At 39.4% G+C, this 19,893-nt stretch overlaps 1 protein-coding gene across 1 annotated transcript in view; it reads left to right on the top strand.

The window, feature by feature from the left end:
- LOC128664316 (collagen alpha-1(VII) chain-like) overlaps positions 1 to 19,893 on the top strand; it is a 913,939-nt gene that overhangs the window by 111,855 nt on the left and 782,191 nt on the right. Inside the window, exon 9 of the mRNA XM_053719156.1 lies at positions 14,764 to 14,893. Within this exon, the coding sequence (XP_053575131.1) occupies positions 14,764 to 14,893 (130 nt within the window). The remainder of the gene's footprint in view (positions 1 to 14,763; positions 14,894 to 19,893) is intronic.

Below are 19,893 nucleotides of genomic sequence, written 5' to 3'. Positions count from 1 at the left end.
CAGCGATTGGTCCAGGCTCCGATGTCTTGATCCAAGCCCAAGCGGGGGGCTGAAGACATCCATCCTCCGGCTGAAGTCTTGATCCAAGCGGGCAGAAGAGGACATCCGGACCGGCAAACATCTTCATCCAGGCGGCATCTTCTATGTTCTTCCATCCGATGACGAGCGGCTGATCTTAAAGACCTCCAGCACGGATCCATCCTCTTCTTCCGACGACTAGACGACGAATGAAGGTTCCTTTAAGGGACGTCATCCAAGATGGCGTCCCTCGAATTCCGATTGGATGATAGGATTCTATCAGCCAATAGGAATTAAGGTAGGAAAATTCTGATTGGCTGATGGAATCAGCCAATCAGATTCAAGTTCAATCTGATTGGCTGATTGGATCAGCCAATCAGATTGAGCTCACATTCTATTAGCTGATCGGAACAGCCAATAGAATGCGAGCTCAATCTGATTGGCTGATTGGATCAGCCAATCGGATTGAACTTGAATCTGATTGGCTGATTACATCAGCCAATCAGAATTTTCCTACCTTAATTCCGATTGGCTGATAGAATCCTATCAGCCAATCGGAATTCGAGGGACGCCATCTTGGATGACGTCCCTTAAAGGAACCTTCATTCGTCGTCTAGTCGTCGGAAAAAGAGGATGGATCCGCGCTGGAGGTCTTGAAGATCAGCCGCTCGTCATCGGATGGAAGAACATAGAAGATGCTGCCTGGATGAAGATGTTTGCCGGTCCGGATGTCCTCTTCTGCCCGCTTGGATCAAGACTTCAGCCGGAGGATAGATGTCTTCAGCCCCCCGCTTGGGCTTGGATCAAGACATCGGAGCCTGGACCGATCGCTGATACCCGGTGTGGTGAAGATAAGGTAGGAAGATCTTCAGGGGCTTAGTGTTAGGTTTATTTAAGGGGGTTTGGGTTAGATTAGGGGTATGTGGGTGGTGGGTTGTAATGTTGGGGGGGGGTATTGTATGTTTTTTTTCCAGGCAAAAGAGCTGAATTCTTTGGGGCATGCCCCGCAAATGGCCCTTTTAAGGGCTGGTAAGGTAAAAGAGCTTTTCTATTTTAATTTTAGAATAGGGTAGGGCATTTTTTTATTTTGGGGGGCTTTGTTATTTTATTAGAGGGCTTAGAGTAGGTGTAATTAGTTTAAAATTTTTGTAATATTTTTCTAATGTTTGTAAATATTTTTTTATTTTTTGTAACTTAGTTCTTTTTTATTTTTTGTACTTTAGTTAGTTTATTTAATTGTATTTATTTGTAGGTATTGTATTTAATTAATTTATTGATAGTGTAGTGTTAGGTTTAATTGTAACTTAGGTTAGGATTTATTTTACAGGTCATTTTGTAATTATTTTAACTAGGTAGCTATTAAATAGTTATTAACTATTTAATAGCTATTGTACCTGGTTAAAATAAATACAAAGTTGCCTGTAAAATAAATATAAATCCTAAAATAGCTATAATATAATTATAATTTATATTGTAGCTATATTAGGATTTATTTTACAGGTAAGTATTTAGCTTTAAATAGGAATAATTTATTTAATAAGAGTTAATTTATTTCGTTATATTTAAATTATATTTAACTTAGGGGGGGTGTTAGTGTTAGGGTTAGACTTAGCTTTAGGGGTTAATACATTTATTAGAGTAGCGGTGAGGTCCGGTCGGCAGATTAGGGGTTAATAAGTGTAGGTAGGTGTCGGCAACATTGAGGGGGGCAGATTAGGGGTTAATAAATATAATATAGGGGTCGGCGGTGTTAGGGGCAGCAGATTAGGGGTACATAAGTATAACGTAGGTTGCGGCGGTGTGCGGTCGGCAGATTAGGGGTTAAAAAAATTTAATCGAGTGGCGGCGATGTGGGGGGACCTCGGTTTAGGGGTACATAGGTAGTTTATGGGTGATAGTGTACTTTAGAGGACAGTAGTTAAGAGCTTTATGAACCGGCGTTAGCCCAAAAAGCTCTTAACTCCTGACTTTTTTCTGCGGCTGGAGTTTTGTCGTTAGAGTTCTAACTCTCACTCCAGCCAAGACTCTAAATACCGGCGTTAGAAAGATCCCATTGAAAAGATAGGATACGCAACTGGCGTAGGGGGATCTGCGGTATGGAAAAGTCGCGGCTGGAAAGTGAGCGTTAGACCCTTTCCTGACTGACTCCAAATACCAGCGGGCGGTAAAAACCAGCGTTAGGAGCCTCTAACGCTGGTTTTGACGGCTACCGCCAAACTCTAAATCTAGGCGAAATTGTTTGATGATTACAGCTAATAACCCATTGACTGTTATATATCGAAAATAAGAGTTGAGTCTCTCTGAGTAGTAAAAGAGTATTAACACAAGTTGCTGACCGGTCAGATCAAACTGTCTCCAAAACAATGAAATGTGGTATACAGTGTTCTCCACGTACCTGACAGGCTTTAAAGCTAAGAGTGGCTCCGATGCTGTATCCGCGCTCACGACAGAGTGAGCAGCTGTGAGCACTGCATGCTGAGCTTTCTCCTTACTCCCAAGCGTGACTCCAGCGTCTTCACTGTCTGCGTGTACGTACTTCGTCACCTGACAGATATCCTCCAATCGGGACTCTGAAAAAGCGGTCCAAATTCAAATGTCACCTTGTAGTGTAAATGGTAAAGGAAATCAAATGTAATCTCCTTTTCAGACAGTGTGCGATATCATTATCACAGAAATCTCCTTCTATAAACTAAATTGATATTTTGTGACGACTTGATCCCATCCGGCTAAAGGCCCTATGATCACATGGTACAATTACCAACAAGAAGAGGAAGCCCTCCCTAGTTACACAAAATAAAAAATAAATGATCAAATATTTAAACTAATTACACCTAATCTAAGAGCCCTATGAAAATAAAAAAGCCCCTCCAAAATAAAAAAAACCCTAACCTACAATAAACTACCAATGGCCCTTAAAAGGGCCTTTTGCGGGGCATTGCCCCAAAGAAATAAGCCCTTTTACCTGTAAATAAAAAATACAAATATCCCCCCAACAGTAAAAGCCACCAACCACACAACCAAGCCCCCCCAAATAAAAACCTAACTAAAAAAACCTAAGCTCCCCAATGCCCTGAAAAGGGCATTTGTATGGGCATTGTCCTTAAAAGGGCATTTAGCTCTTTTTCAAAAGCTCAAACCCTAATCTAAAAATAAAACCCACCCAATAAACCCTTAAAAAATCCTAACACTAACCCCCGGCAGAAGTCTTCATCCAAGCAACCAAAGTCTTCATACAAGCCTGCAGAAGTCTTCACCCAGACGGCCGGCATCTTCTATCTATTTATCTATTTCTATTTGTGTAACTTAGTGTTTATTTTTTTTGTAACTTAGTGTTTATTTTTTGTAACTTAGTTGTTAGTTTTTTGTAACTTTGTAATTTTTTATTGTAGATTTAAATTATTTGAGTAGGGTTAGGTGTTTAAATATATAATACAGTTAATTAATTTGTAGTTTAATGTAATTTTAGTATAACAGTTAGGGTAGATTAATTATTAGTTTAATATAGTTTAATGTAATTTTAGTATAATAGTTAGGGTAGGTTAATTATTAGTTTAATATAGTTTAATTTAATTTTAGTGTAATAGTTAGGGTAGATTAATTAATAGTTTAATATAGTTTAATTTAATTTTAGTATAATAGTTAGGGTAGGTTAATTATTAGTTTAATATAGTTTAATTTAAATCTAAAGGTAAGTTTAAATTTATTATATGATAAGGTTGAGTTAATATTTAATATAAAGGCAGCGGGTTGTTAGGTTTAGGGGTTAATAGGTTAACTTAGTTTATGGCGATGTGGGGGGCTGGCGGTTTAGGGGTTAATAGGTTTAGTAAGTGTTAGTGATGTGGGAGGCCAAAGGTTTAGGGGTTAATACCTTTAGTTAGTTGCAGCGGGGTCCGAGAGAGGCGGGATAAGGGTTAATAACTTTATTAGAGTTGCGGTGGGGTCCGGGAGCGGTGAGATAGGGGTTAATACGTTTATTAGAGTTGCGGTGGGCTCCGGGAGCGGCGGTTTAGGGGGTTAATAACTTTATTTAGTTGCGGCGGGGTCCGGGAGTGGCGGGATAGGGGTTAAACAGTTTAGTATAGTTAACAACAGTCTGCAGCTCATCGACCCGTACTTGGTGCGTGGCTTTTTGACAGCTTTTTTGTTAAATATGGAGAGCGTATTCAGGTCTGCGGCGGTGATGTTAGGCGAGCTTATTGGTGCCGTTGAATGCAAGTTAGTTGATGGCTTGATAAGTAGGCACACTCATGCATACACATGCAAGCACACAGGCACACTCATGCATACACACAGTCAAACTCGTGCATACTCATGCAAGCACACACAGGCACACTCATGCATACTCATGCAAGCACACAAAGGCACACTCATGCATACATATGCAAGCACACAGACACACTCATGCATACACGCAGGCAAACTTGTGCATACTCATGCAAGCACACACAGGCACACTCATGCATACACATGCAAGAACACACAGGCTCACTCACACATACACACAGGCAAAGTCATGCATACTCATGCAAGCACTCACAGGCATACTCACACATACACATAGGCAAACTCGTGCATACTCATGCAAGCACACACAGGCAAACTCATGCAAGCACACACAAGCACATTCATGCAAGCACACAGGCACACGCATGCATACTCATTCAAGAACACACAGGCACACTCACACATACTCACAGGTAAATTCATGCATACTTATGCAAGCACACACATGCACACTCATGCATACAAACAGGCAAACTCATGCATACTCATGCAAGCACACACAGGCACACTCACACATGCACACAGGCAAACTCATGCATACTCATGCAAGCACACACAGGCACACTCATGCATACTCATGCAAGCACACACAGGCAAACTCATGCCTACTCATTCAAGCACACACATACACACAGGCATACTCATGCAAGCACACACAGACACACAGACACACTCATGCAAGCACACACAGGCACACACATACAAACAGGCGCATTCATGCAAGCACACACAGGCACACACATACAAACATGCACACTCATACAAGCAGACACAAGCAAACACATACACACAGGCACACTCATGCAAACACGTGTGATGTGTACATCAAATCAGTTTGCAATGTCATAAATACATAAAATGTTAAGTGTCAGATACCCTATCAAAAAGTACAAGTTTTTTTTAATATTAATGTGTTCATTTAATTAAAAAAGGGTGTAGTTAAATACCAAAATATTTGTAAATAGACTGTGCACTGTGGATTTATGTTATGGTTTAAAGGTTTTGTAGTAAATTAATACATGCAGTAGGTGGCAGTGTTTGGCAATGATTGTTATAAGGAGATGCCAGCTTTGTGCATTAGTTGAAGCTTAAAGGAACATTCGGCTAGATTACGAGTTTTGTGTTATGGCTGAAAAAGCCTCATAGCGCTGCTTTTTCACTACCGCTGGTATTACGAGTCTTGCAGGTATTTCTGCACCGCACACTTTTTTGGCCGTAACGCAGCGTAACTACCGCAGCTTTCAAAAAGTCCTTTTTCAATGGGATTTCCATAGCGCCGGTATTACGAGTCTGCCTGGGAGGCCAAAAAATTTAGTTACAGCCCATAACTACAAGATCCGTAACGTAAACAGTAGTTATGAGTTTTACGCTCCAAAGTCGTAACATAAAACTTATAACTAAAGTGCTAACTAATCTGCCGCTCCGGACATCGCCGCCACTATAAGAAACATATTTACCCCTAAACCGCTGTACTCCCGCATTGCAAACACTTGTTAAATATTAGTAACCCCTAATCTGCTGTCCCTAACATCGCCGCAACCTACATTACACTTATTAACCCCTAATCTGCCACCCCCAATGTTGCCGCCACTATACTAAAGTTATAAACCCCTAAACCTAACCCTAAGTCTAACCCTAACACCCCCTACTTTAATATAATTAAAATAAATCTAGGCCTTGATCCGATATGCAGCGTCGCCCGCAAAAGCCGGCGACGCCAAATTTTGTGCTGGTTTGGTGTCACATATCGCTCGTATATTTCTGCCTTCGGCCGTAGTTTTTTGGCCCATAGACAGGTATACCAAACCAGCGCAGTTTGGTATCCAATATACAGCGTAAGGACTGTAAATTCTACTCCATTTTCACCTCGCCACAAATTGCAGGCGTAGTAAGCCTTACGCTGTCTATTGGAGCCCCGTAACTCCCTAAACTAGCTGCTAAATAAAACCTAACACCTAACGCATGCGCAATGTCTATCTACATGTCAACCGCGATCCCCTGCCGCAATCCCTAATAAAGTATTTAACCCCTAAACCGCCGCTCCCGGATCCCGCCGCCACCTACATTAAATGTATAACCCCCTAATGTGAGCCCCTACACCGCCGCCATCTACATTACCTACCCCCTAATGTGAGCCCCTTATACCGCCGCCATCTACATTATCTACCCCCTAATGTGAGCCCCTTACACCGCCGCCACCTACATTAACTACACCCTAATGTGAGCTCCTACCCCGCCGACAGCTATATTAAAATTATTAACCCCTAATCTAATCCCACTATACCGCCGCCACCTATATTAAATTATTAACCCCTAATCTAATCCCCCTATACCGCCGCCACCAATATTAAATTATTTACCCCCTAAAATACTAAACTATCCCTACCACTAAACCTAAGTCCAACCCTACAAATAGCCCTAAAAAGGACTTTTTGCGTGGCATTACCCCAAAGTTAACAGCTCTATTGCCAGCCCTTAATAGGGCTTTTTGCTGGCCATTGCCCTAAAGTAATCAGCTCTTTTACCAGCCCTTAAAAGGGCTTTTTGCGGGGCATTGTTACAAAGTAATCAGCTCTTTTGCATCTAATCTAAATCCCCCTACACCGCCACCACCTATAATAAATGTATTACCCCCTAATCTAATCCCCCTACACCGCCGCCACCTATATTAAATACATTACCCCCTAATCTAATCCCACTATACCGCCGACACCTATATTAACTATATTAACCCTAATTATATTAGGGTTAATATAGTTAATATAGTTATTATATTATATATATATTAAGTATAATAACCCTATCTAACTCTAACACCCCTAACGAAATTCTTATTAAAATAAATCTAATTAATATTATTAATTAAAATATTCCTATTTAAATCTAAATACTTACCTATAAAATAAACCCTAAGATAGCTACAATATAATTAATAATTACTTTGTAGCTATGTTAGGGTTTATATTTATTTTACAGGTAACTTGGTATTTATTTTAACTAGGTACAATAGCTATTAAATAGTTAATAACTATTTAATAGCTACCTTGTTAAAACAATTACCAATTTACCTGTAAAATAAATCCTAACCTAAGTTACAAATACACCTACACTATCAATAAATTAAATAAACTACAAATATCTAAACTAAAATACAATTAAATACACTAAACTAAATTACAAAAAAACAAAACACTAAATTACAAAAAATAAAAAAAGATTACAAGAATTTTAAGCTAATTACACCTATTCTAAGCCCCATAATAAAATAATAAAGCCCGCCAAAATAAAAAAATGCCCTACCCTATTCTAAATTGAAAAATAACCAGCTCTTTTACCAGCCCTTAAAAGGGCTTTTTGCGGGGCATGCCCCAAAGTAAACAGCTCTTTTGCCTGTAAAAAACCCCCACAATACCACCCCCCAACATTACAACCCACCACCCACATACCCCTACTCTAAACCCACCCAAACCCCCCTTAAAAAAACCTAACACTAAGCCCCAGAAGATCTCCCTACCTTGAGTCGTCTTCACCCAGCCGGGCCGAACTCTTCATCCAATCCGGGCGATGTCTTCATCCAAGCGGCAAAGAAGAAGTCTTCCACCCGGGCGATGTCTTCGTCCAAGCGGCAAAGAAGAAGTCTTCCATCCCGGCGATGTCTTCATCCAAGCGGCATCTTCAATCTTCTTTCTTCGGACCTCCGACGCGGAACATCCAGCTGGCCCGACGACTGAACGACGAATGAAGTTTCCTTTAAATTATGTCATCCAAGATGGCGTCCCTCGAATTCCGATTGGCTGATAGGATTCTATCAGCCAATCGGAATTAAGGTAAGAAAATCTGATTGGCTGATTCAATCAGCCAATCAGATTCAAGTTCAATCCGATTGGCTGATCCAATCAGCCAACCAGATTGAGCTTGCATTCTATTGGCTGTTCCGATCAGCCAATAGAATGCAAGCTCAATGTGAGCTCAATCTGATTGGCTGATTGGATCAGCCAATCGGATTGAACTTCAATCTGATTGGCTGATTGAATCAGCCAATCAGATTTTCTTACCTTAATTCCGATTAGCTGATAGAATCCTATCAGCCAATTGGAATTTGAGGTACGCCATCTTGGATGACGCAATTTAAAGGAAACTTCATTCGTCGTTCAGTCGTCGGGCCAGCTGGATGTTCCGCGTCGGAGGTCCGAAGCAAGAAGATTGAAGATGCCGCTTGGAGGAAGACTTCGCCCCGATGGAGGACCTCTTCTTTGCCGCTTGGATGAAGACATCGCCGGGATGGAAGACTTCTTCTTTGCCGCTTGGATGAAGACATCGCCCGGATGAAAGACTTCTTCTTTGCCGCTTGGATGAAGACATTGCCCGGATTGGATGAAGAGTTCGGCCCGGCTGGGTGAAGATGACTCAAGGTAGGGAGATCTTCTGGGGCTTAGTGTTAGTTTTTTTTAGGGGGGGGTTTGGGTGGGTTTAGAGTAGGGGTATGTGGGTGGTGGTTTGTAATGTTGGGGGGTGGTATTGTGTTTTTTTTACAGGCAAAAGAGCTGTTTACTTTGGGGCATGCCCTGCAAAAAGCCCTTTTAAGGGCTGGTAAAAGAGCTGGTTATTTTTTAATTTAGAATAGGGTAGGGCATTTTTTTATTTTGGGGGGCTTTATTATTTTATTAGGGGGCTTAGAATAGGTGTAATTAGCTTAAAATTCTTGTAATCTTTTTTTATTTTTTATAATTTAGTGTTTGTTTTTTTTCTAATTTAGTTTAGTGTATTTAATTGTATTTTAGTTTAGATATTTGTAGTTTATTTAATTTATTGATAGTGTAGGTTTATTTGTAACTTAGGTTAGGATTTATTTAACAGGTAAATTGGTAATTATTTTAGCAAGGTAGCTATTAAATAGTTATTAACTATTTAATAGCTATTGTACCTAGTTAAAATAAATACCAAGTTACCTGTAAAATAAATATAAACCCTAACATAGCTACAATGTAATTATTAATTATATTGTAGCTATCTTAGGGTTTATTTTCTAGGTAAGTATTTAGATTTAAATAGGAATATTTTAATTAATAATATTAATATTAATTAGATTTATTTTAATAAGAATTTTGTTAGGGGTGTTAGAGTTAGATAGGGTTATTATACTTAATATATATAATATAATAACTATATTAACTATATTAACCCTAATATAATTAGGGTTAATATAGTTAATATATATAATATAATAACTATATTAACCCTAATATAATTAGGGTTAATATAGTTAATATAGGTGGCGGCGGTATAGTGGGATTAGATTAGGGGGTAATGTATTTAATATAGGTGGCGACGGTGTAGGGGGATTAGATTAGGGGGTAATACATTTATTATAGGTGGCGGCGGTGTAGGGGGATTTAGATTAGATGCAAAAGAGCTGATTACTTTGTGACAAAGCCCCGCAAAAAGCCCTTTAAGGGCTGGTAAAAGAGCTGTTTACTTTGGGGTAATGGCCGGCAAAAAGCCCTTTTAAGGGCTGGCAATAGAGCTGTTTACTTTGGGGTAATGCCACGCACAAAGCCCTTTTCAGGGATATTTGTAGGGTTAGACTTAGGTTTAGTGGTAGGGATAGTTTAGTATTTTAGGGGTTAAATAATTTAATATAGGTGGCTGCGGTATAGGGGGATTAGATTAGGGGTTAATAATTTTAATATAGCTGGCGGCGGGGTAGGAGCTCACAGTAGGGGGTAGTTAATGTAGGTGGCGGCGGTGTAAGGGGCTCACATTAGGGGGTAGATAATGTAGATGGCGGCGGTGTAAGGGGCTCACATTAGGGGGTAGGTAATGTAGATGGCGGCAGTGTAAGGGGCTCACATTAGGGGGTAGGTAATGTAGATGGCGGCAGTGTAAGGGGCTCACATTAGGGGGTAGTTAATGTAGGTGGCGGCGGGGTCCGGGAGCGGCGGTTTAGGGGTTAATAACTTTATTAGGTGCGGCGGGGTCCGGAAGCAGCGGTTTAGGGGTTAATACATTTTTTATTATTATTAGAGTGAGGGGGGATAGCGGATAGAGGGGTATACGTGTCGGGCTATGTTTGGGAGGTGTGCTAGACAGTACGGGAGATTTTATAATTTAGTCAGGTTTTATAATTTAGTCAGGTTTTGATTTCTGGACATCGCTGGTTTGTCAGACTTACGGCACTTTAGCATCTGACGGGGCCGTATATGGGATAGCTCGAGTTGCGAGCTGAAACTACGGGCGGCGGGGGTTCCCTCGCTTGCGTCGCAAACTACGATCTATATCAGATCGCGCCCCTGATTAAGAATTCCTATCATTAACTAAATAATTCCTATTAAAAACTAAATACTTACCTGTTAAATAAACTCTAAGCTACCTACAATATAACTAATATTTACATTGTAGCTAGCTTAGGTTTTATTTTTATTTTACAGGCAAGTTTGTATTTATTTTAACTAGGTAGACTAGTTAGTAAATAGTTATTAACTATTTACTAGCTACCTAGTTAAAATAAATACAAGTTTACCTGTAAAATAAAACCTAACCTGTCTTACACTAACACCTAACCTTACACTACAATTAAATAAATTACATTAATTAAATACAATTAACTAAATTACAAAAAAAAAACACTAAATTACACAAAATAAAAAACAAATTATCAAATATTTAAACTAGTTACACCTAATCTAATAGCTCTATCAAAATAAAAAAGCCACCCCAAAATAAAAAACCCTAGCCTAAACTAAACTGCCAATGGCCCTTAAAAGGGCCTTTTGCTGGGCATTGCCCCAAAGAAATCAGCTCTTTTACCTGTAAAAAAATACAAACAACCCCCCAACAGTAAAACCCCCCACCCACACAACCAACCCCCCAAATAAAATCATAACTAAAAAAACCTAAGCTCCCCATTGCCCTTAAAAGGGCATGTAGCTCTTTTTCCTTGCCCAACACCCTAAGCTAAAAATAAAACCCACCCAATAAACCCTTAAAAAAATCTAACACTAACCCCCGAAGATCCACTTACAGTTTTGGAAGACCCGACATCCATCCTCAACGAAGCGGCAGAAGTCCTCATCGAAGCCGGTAGAAGTCCTCATCGAAGTCGGCAGAAGTCTTCATCCATGCGGGCCGAAGTCTTCATCCAAGCTGGCAAGAAGTGGTCCTCCAGATGGCAGAAGTCTTCATCCAGATGGCATCTTCTATCTTCATCCATCCGGAGCGGAGCGACTCCATCTTCAAGATATCTGGCGCAGAGCATCCTCTTCTGACGATGGCGACTGAAGAATGAAGGTTCCTTTAAGTGACGTCATCCAAGATGGCGTCCCTTGAATTCCAATTGGCTGGATGCCTTGAAGATGGAGCCGCTCCACGCCGGATGGATGAAGATAGAAGATGCCGTCTGGATGAAGATTTCTGCCCGCTTGGATGAAGAGTTCTGCCGACTTTGATGAGGACTTCTGCCGTTTCGTTGAGGATGGATGTTGGGTCTTCAAAAACTGTGGATCTTCGGGGGTTAGTGTTTTTTTAAGGGTTTATTGTAGGTAGGTTTTATTTTTAGCTTAGGGTTTTGGGCAAGGAAAAAGAGCAAGGAAAAAGAGCTAAGTGCCCTTTTAAGGGCAATGCCCATCCAAATGCCCTTTTCAGGGCAATGGGGAGCTTAGGCATTTTTAGTTAGGATTTTATTTGGGGGATTTGGTTGTGTGGGTGGTGGGTTTTACTGTTGGGGGGTTGTTTGTATTTTTTTTTTACAGGTTAAAGAGCTGATTTCTTTGGGGCAATGCCCCGCAAAAGGCCCTTTTAAGGGCCATTGGTAGTTTAGTGTAGGCTAGGGGTTTTTTTTATTTTGGGGGGGCTTTTTTATTTTGATAGGGCTATTAGATTAGGTGTAATTAGTTTAAATATTTGATTATTTGTTTTCTATTTTGTGTAATTTAGTGTTTTTTTTTTTGTAATTTAGTTAATTGTATTTTATTAATGTAATGTATTTAACTGTAGTGTAAGCTTAGGTGTTAGTGTAAGACAGGTTAGGTTTTATTTTACAGGTAAATTTGTATTTATTTTAGCTAGGTAGTTAGTAAATAGTTAATAACTATTTAGTAACTATTCTACCTAGTTAAAATAAATACAAACTTGCCTGTGAAATAAAAATAAAACCTAAGCTAGCTACAATGTAACTATTAATTATATTGTAGTTAGCTTAGGGTTTATTTTACAGGTAAGTACAGATGGCCCTCGTTTTACAACGGTTCAATTTACACCGTTTCAGAATAACAACCTTTTTTTCCAGTCATGTGACTGCTATTGAAAGCATTGAGAAGCAGTGCATTTATTAAAATAGCCAGTAGTTGGAGCTGTCCGCTTGTGTTGCAGCAAAGCCAAGCAAGCTGAAATCAATCAGTCTAACCAGACCTGAGCTATCGAGCAGATTTCAAAGGAACAAGATCTTCCTGTCTATAACTCAGTCCAGAATGGAATGCATAGAAAGAACTGTTTGCAGAAAAATGCAAGTGAAGTCTGTGTTATGTGATTATTTTATTAGGTTTATAATGTTGTTTAGCAAATGTTTTTGTTCATTTAACTTAGTTTAATGATATATTCTGTGTTGTGTGATTATTTTATTAGGTTTATAATGCTGCCTAGCATTTAAAGTCTTAATTTCAAAGCTTTTAAAATAATGTATTAGGTGTTACTTATGACAATTTTGAGAGGGGCCTGGAACCTATCTCCCTCACTTCCCATTGACTTACATTATAAACTGGGTTTCAATTTACAACGGTTTCAATTTACAACCATTCCTTCTGGAACCTAACCCCGGCGTAAACTGAGGGCTACCTGTATTTAGTTTTAAATAGGATTTTTTTTAGTTATTAATAGTAGGTTTTATTTAGATTTATTTTAATTACGTTCAAGTTAGGGGGTGTTAGGGTTAGGATTATGGGCTAATAACTTTAGTATAGTGGCGGCGATGTTGGGGCGGAAGATTGGGGGTTAATAAATGTAGGTAGGTGGCGGCGATGTTAGGGGCGGCAGATTAGGGGTTAATAAGTGTAGGTGGGTGGCGGCGATGTTGGGGGCGGCAGATTAGGGGTTAATAAGTGTAGATAGGTGGCAGCGACATTGGGGGCGGCAGATTAGGGGTTAATAAGTGTAGTTAGGTGGCGGCGACATTGGGGCGGCAGATAAGGGGTTAATAAGTTTAATGTAGGTGGCGGCGACATTGGGGGCTGCAGATTAGGGGTTAATAAGTGTAGGTAGGTGTCGGGGATGTTGGGGGCAGCAGATAAGGGGTGTTTAGACTCAGGGTTTATGTTATTGTGTTAGATGTAAACATAAATTTAGTTTCCTCATAGGAATCAATGGGGCTGCATTACGGAGCTTTAGGCTCCTTTATTGCAGGTGTTAGGCTTTTTTTTAGCCGGCTCTCCCCATTGATGTGTATGGGGAAATCGTGCACAAGCACGTAAAACCAGCTCACCGCAGCGCTGGTATTTGGGTGCGGTATGGAGCACAATTTTGCTTTACGCTCACTTATTGCCTGCTAACGCCGGGTTTATGAAAACCTGTAATACCAACGCTGTAGGGAAGTGAGCGGTGACAATAACTTGCAAGTTAGCACCGCGCCGCTCATAACGCAAAACTCGTAATCTAGCCGATTAATAGTATTTTTTCAAGTAGAACTTGTAATTTTAAACACTTTCAAGTTCTTTTCTATTATCAAATTTACTTTGTTCTCTTATTAACCTTTCTTGAAAAACTTAACTATGTAGGCTCAGGAGCGACACATGTCTTTAACACGCTATGGCAGCAGTGCTTATAAAAAAAATCTAAACTTACCTAATAAATTGGATAATTGAAATAATTTGAAAAGATTTGTATTTTTTACTGCAGAAACGATGTCTAGAAATTTGTAGAAATGCACCACATAAGCCACTGAATAAACATAAACTTTGTTATTGTTATATGCAGTATTTCAATTAAAGGGACAGTCAACTCAAATTTTTTTATTGTTTTAAAAGATAGATAATCCCTTTATTACTCATTCCCCTGTTTTGCACAGAAAACACAGTTATATTAATACACTTTTTACCTCTGTGATTACCTTGTTTCTAAGCATCTTCTGACGGCCCCTGATCACATGACTATCTATTGAATTGCATTTACGCCAATTAGTGCTGTGTTGTTAGAATCCATGGGCGTCAGCACAATGTTATCTATATGGTTCACATGAACTAGCTTCCCCTGATGTGAAAAGCAAATACAAAACATGTGATCAAGGGGCTGTCTTTAGGGACTTACAAACAGACAGAAATTTAAACGTTTAAAGGTTATAAAGTATATTAATCTAGCAATGTTGGTTGTATAAAGTACTAAAGGCATTGTCTATCTTTTTACACAATAACAATTTTTGTGTTGACTGTCCCTTTAATAACCATTATTAACATAAATTCTCTTTTGTGACAGATTTTCCTGGACAAAGACAAGCGCACTGTACTGGTGACAGACCTGATACCAACTACTGAGTATTTCTTTACTGTATTGGCAAACTACCCAAATGTCATTGGAGATTCAGCTACCGTTAGGGGAAAAACAAGTATGTTTTTTTTTAATTTTGGAAAATAAAGAATAACACAAGAAACATCAGTCATTGATTTTTTCACCTAACAATACTGGATAAAACAGAACATTTTTTTTTACATATACAGTATATTAGTAGCAGTTATTAACAACACACTCTATAAATATGTTTTATTTTACATACCCCGCCAGCAGCACCTATGTATACAGCCAGGCAGTATAGTAAATCCTGAGACGGACCCTTGCGCCATAAATACAATTCAGAGTAGACTCCAGGGTCCTCTGTATTAGCAACTTTTGTATGACAAGTGCCAATAAAGCAGAGGCCCAGAGAGTGCGCTCTTATGTGTGAGACCACTCCAATCCGCAACACTTTGCATAGCAATACAATTCTTCTCTAATTTCTAAAGGGTTAAAGCGATTGTAGAAAAAATTGTTTCAGTTCGTTTTGGACCTATTAAAATTTTTTCGAATTTCGTGTTCGGATCGATTCAAATTCAGATCCATTCGAATGTATTCGTTTTGGATTCATTCGGATTCGAATAAATTCAGATGTATTTGGATATATTCGGTTCGGGTTCAATTTGGAAATTCGGAAGTTCGGTATGTGTTAGGTAGGATGTGCTGTGTATTAGACTAGTATTATGTACTGTATATTAGGTGTAACCCATCTGAATCAACATAAGTACCAACCTCACAGGTACCAGCTACACAAAATGCACAGAGCTAGCAGAGGTATATAACCTAATATACAGTACATAATACCAGTGTAATACACAGCACATCCCACCTAAGTACCAACCTCACAGGTATCAGCTACATAATGTGCCCTGCACAGAGCTAGCAGAGTGATATGACCTAATATACTGTACAATACTAGTGTAATTGTGATTAGTCCATGGCCATTCGAATGTAACGAATAAATCCGAAATAATTCGGATTTATTCATTATAAATGCATTTGGATTAGTTTAGTTTCGTTGTTAGGGTAATTCGGAAATTAGAATAGATCCGAAGCTCCGGATTTGACAAATGTGTCCGAATTTCGATACGAAACGAAAAACACACGTCTAATTATTATTATTACTATACTTTATTTGTGAAGTGCCAACATATTCCGCAGCGCTGTCTATGGGTACAATTCATTTAAATAAAACAATGATATCAAACTTGTAAGAGACAAGACAACATTTTACAAACACATACAAGAGGAATTGAGGGCCCTATTCCCGTGGGAGCTTACAATCTAGAAGGGTAGGAGGATGAAAAACAAGAGGCGAGGACTGCAAGATTGAGAAAGATGTTAATGCAGAGTTAGATGAGGGAAATGTTAGGTAAGTGAAATTAACTTATTATTGAGTTGGGTGGTAGGCTTCTCTGAACAAAAAAGTCTTTAGGGGGCATTTAAAAGAAGAAAAATTAGGGCAAAGCCTGACAGCACGAGGGAGAGTGTTCCAGAGGGTAGGTGCTGCACGACAGAAGTCCTGCAGTCTAGCATGGGAAGAGGTGATAGTCGCGGATGCATGGAGCAGGTCATTGCTGAATCTTAGTGGGCGGGCTGGAGTATACTTGTTGATTAGAGAGGACAGGTAGTGGGGAGCGGCGTTAGTGACAGCTTTGTATGTAAGGGTAAGGATTTTGAATTTAATTCTGCTGTGAATGGGGAGCCAATGAAGGGACTCGCAGAGAGGTGCAGCAGATACAGAGCAATGGGAATGGTGGATTAGCCTGGCAGAGGCATTTAGGATGGATTGAAGGGGGGAGAGGCGGGAATATGTGTATATATGTATTTACAGACATATACACACATATAAACACATAAATACGTATGTATACATACAGTACCTCACAAAAGTGAGTACACCCCTCACATTTTTGTAAATATTTTATTATATCTTTTAATGTGACAACACTTAAGAAATGACACTTTGCTACAATGTAAAGTAGTAAGTGTACAGCCTGTATAACAGTGTAAATTTGCTGTCCCCTCAAAATAACTCAACACACAGCCATTAATGTCTAAACCATTGGCAAAAAAGTGAGTACACCCCTAAGTGGAAATGTCCAAATTGGGCCCAAAGTGTCAATATTTTGTGTGGCCACCATTATTTATCCAGCACTGCCCTAAACCTCTTGAGCATGGAGTTCACCAGAGCTTTACAGGTTGCCATTGGAGTCCTCTTCCACTCCTCCATGACGACATCACAGAGCTGGTGTATATTAGAGACCTTGCAACCCCCCACATTCTGTTTGAGGATGCCCCACAGATGCTCAATAGGGTTTAGGTCTGGAGACATGCTTGGCCAGTACATCACCTTTACCCTCAGCTTCTTTAGCAAGGCAATGTTAGTCTTGGAGGTGTGTTTGGGGTCGTTATCATGTTGAAATACTGCCCTGCGGCCCAGTCTCCGAATGGAGGGGATCATGCTCTGCTTCAGTATGTCACAATACATGTTGGTATTCATGGTTTCCTCAATGAACTGTAGCTCCCCAGTGCCAGCAGCACTCATGCAGGCCCAGACCATGACACTCCCACCACCATTCTTGAATGTAGGCAAGACATACTTGTCTTTGTACTCCTCACCTGGTTGCCGCCACACACGTTTGACACCATCTAAACCAAGTAAGTTTATCTTTGTCTCATCGGACCACAGGACATGGTTCCAGTAATCCATGTCCTTAGTCTGCTTGTCTTCAGCAAACTGTTTGCAGGCTTTCTTGTGCATCATCTTTAGAAGAGGCTTCCTTCTGGGACGACAACCATGCAGACAATTTTGATGCAGTGTGTGGTGTGTGGTCTGAGCACTGACAGGCTGACCCCCGACCCCTTCAACCTCCGCAGCAATGCCCTTTAACCTATGCAGCAATGCTGGCAGCACACATATGTCTATTTCCCAAAGACAACCTCTAGATATGCGTGCACTCAATTTCTTTGGTCGACCATGGCGAGGCCTGTTCTGAGTGGAATCTGTCCTTTAAAACCGCTGTATGGTCTTGCCCACCGTGCTGCAGCTCAGTTTCAGGGTCTTGGCAATCTTCTTATAGCCTAGGCCATCTTTATGTAGAGCAACAATTCTTTTTTTTTCAGATCCTCAGAGAGTTCTTTGCCATGAGGTGCCATGTTGAACTTCAAGTGACCAGTGTGAAAGAGTGTGAGAGGGATAACACCAAATTTAACACACCTGCTCCCATTCACACCTGAGACCTTGTAACACTAACGAGTCGCATGACACCGGGGAGGGAAAATGACCAATTTAGGCCCAATTTGACATTTCCACTTAGGCGTGTACTCACTTTTGTTGCCAACGGTTTAGACATTAATGGCTGTGTATTGAGTTATTTTGAGGGGACAGCAAATTTACACTGTTATACAGGCTATACACTCAGTACTTTATATTGTAGCAATGTGTAATTTCTTCAGTGTTGTCACATGAACAGATATAATAAAATATTTACAAAAATGTGAGGGGTGTACTCACTTTTGTGAGATACTGTATATAGACATACATAAAAGTGCCTTGGAGACCTTTGTTGTTGAGTAGATGAAACAAGTAAAAGCATATTTATGCAATATTCATATTCAATAAAGTGTTATACTCTCTACTGAAAATATTTCACATTCCAACGTTATAACTATTTTTAAATAGATATTCCTTTATATATCTGTATATATCTATACCTATATATATACATATATACATATATATACATATATATATAGGTATAAATATATATTTGTGCAAAAACCATATATATATATATATATATATATATATGTGAGGCAAGATGTGGTACCAGCGCTCAATTGGATCTCAAAATGGATAAATACCTGTGCTCAGATGATATGTATATAGTACAGAAGATTATTAGGTCTATAATAATATATATTTCTGGAATAGAGTGAAGTTTTGTGCAGCATGAACCAGTGATTCAGTGTACCTCTAACACTGTGAGTAATGTTGTAAGCAAGAGAACAAATCAAGGTAATTCAGCGCAAATTAATATAATATTACAATGCTAACTAGATGGATGGTAAAGTCATTCAAATATTCTGATTGTCAAATCCCTATTGCCAGCCTGGGCAGTAGTACTGATGTAGTAAATGAGTAGATGTCTCCTTACCGGAAATTACCTCAATCGTATGAGGTAATATATGAGCATAAAGGAAAAGTTGTCCGTCCTCTCCTTAGTCTGTAGTTAGTTTGCCTCTGGACTGTGTTGTTGAGATTAGGGATTTCTGTCCTTTACTGCTATCTTGTGTATGGCACTTGTCTTTTGGAAACTTCCGGGATCTTTAAAACAGGAGCCTTGATGTCTCTCAGGAGTATGGTACTTCTGCCGGTTACCCTCTGGTCTTGAATTTCAAAAATGAAATAATCCAAAGATTAGATGTTAGTCAACTTCTTGAATTTATATAATACAATACCAATATATAGAGTTCTCTCTCTGTCTCACATACACATAGCCACCTTCCCCAGTAGCTTATATACAGATATATAGTACAGGTGGCCCTCGTTTTACAACGGTTCACTTTACCCCGTTTCAGAATAACAACCTTTTTTTCCAGTCATGTGACTGCTATTGAAAAGCATTGAGAAGCAGTGCATTTATTAAAATAGCCAGTAGGTGGAGCTGTCCGCTTGTGTTGCAGCAAAGCCAAAGAAGCTGAAATTAATCAGTTTAACCAGACCTGAGCTATCGAGCATATTTCAAAGGAACAAGATCTTCCTGTCTATAAATCAGTCCAGATTGGAATGGATAGAAAGAACTGTTTGCAGAAAAATGCAAGCGAAGTCTGTGTTGTGTGATTATTTTATTAGGTTTATAATGCTGTTTAGCAAATGTTTTTGTTTATTTAACTTAGTTTAATTATATATTCTGTGTTGTGTTATTATTTTATTAGGTTTATAATGCTGTTTAGCATTTAAAGTCTTCATTTCAAAGCTTTAAAAATAATGTATTAGGTGTTAATTATGACAATTTTGAGGGGGGCCTGGAACCTAACTCCCTCACTTCC

This window comes from Bombina bombina, chromosome 6, assembly GCF_027579735.1.
Source record: "Bombina bombina isolate aBomBom1 chromosome 6, aBomBom1.pri, whole genome shotgun sequence".
Taxonomy (NCBI): Eukaryota; Metazoa; Chordata; class Amphibia; order Anura; family Bombinatoridae; genus Bombina; species Bombina bombina.
Note: the sequence above shows the minus strand (reverse complement) of the source record. Positions and strands in the feature narration are given on the sequence as shown.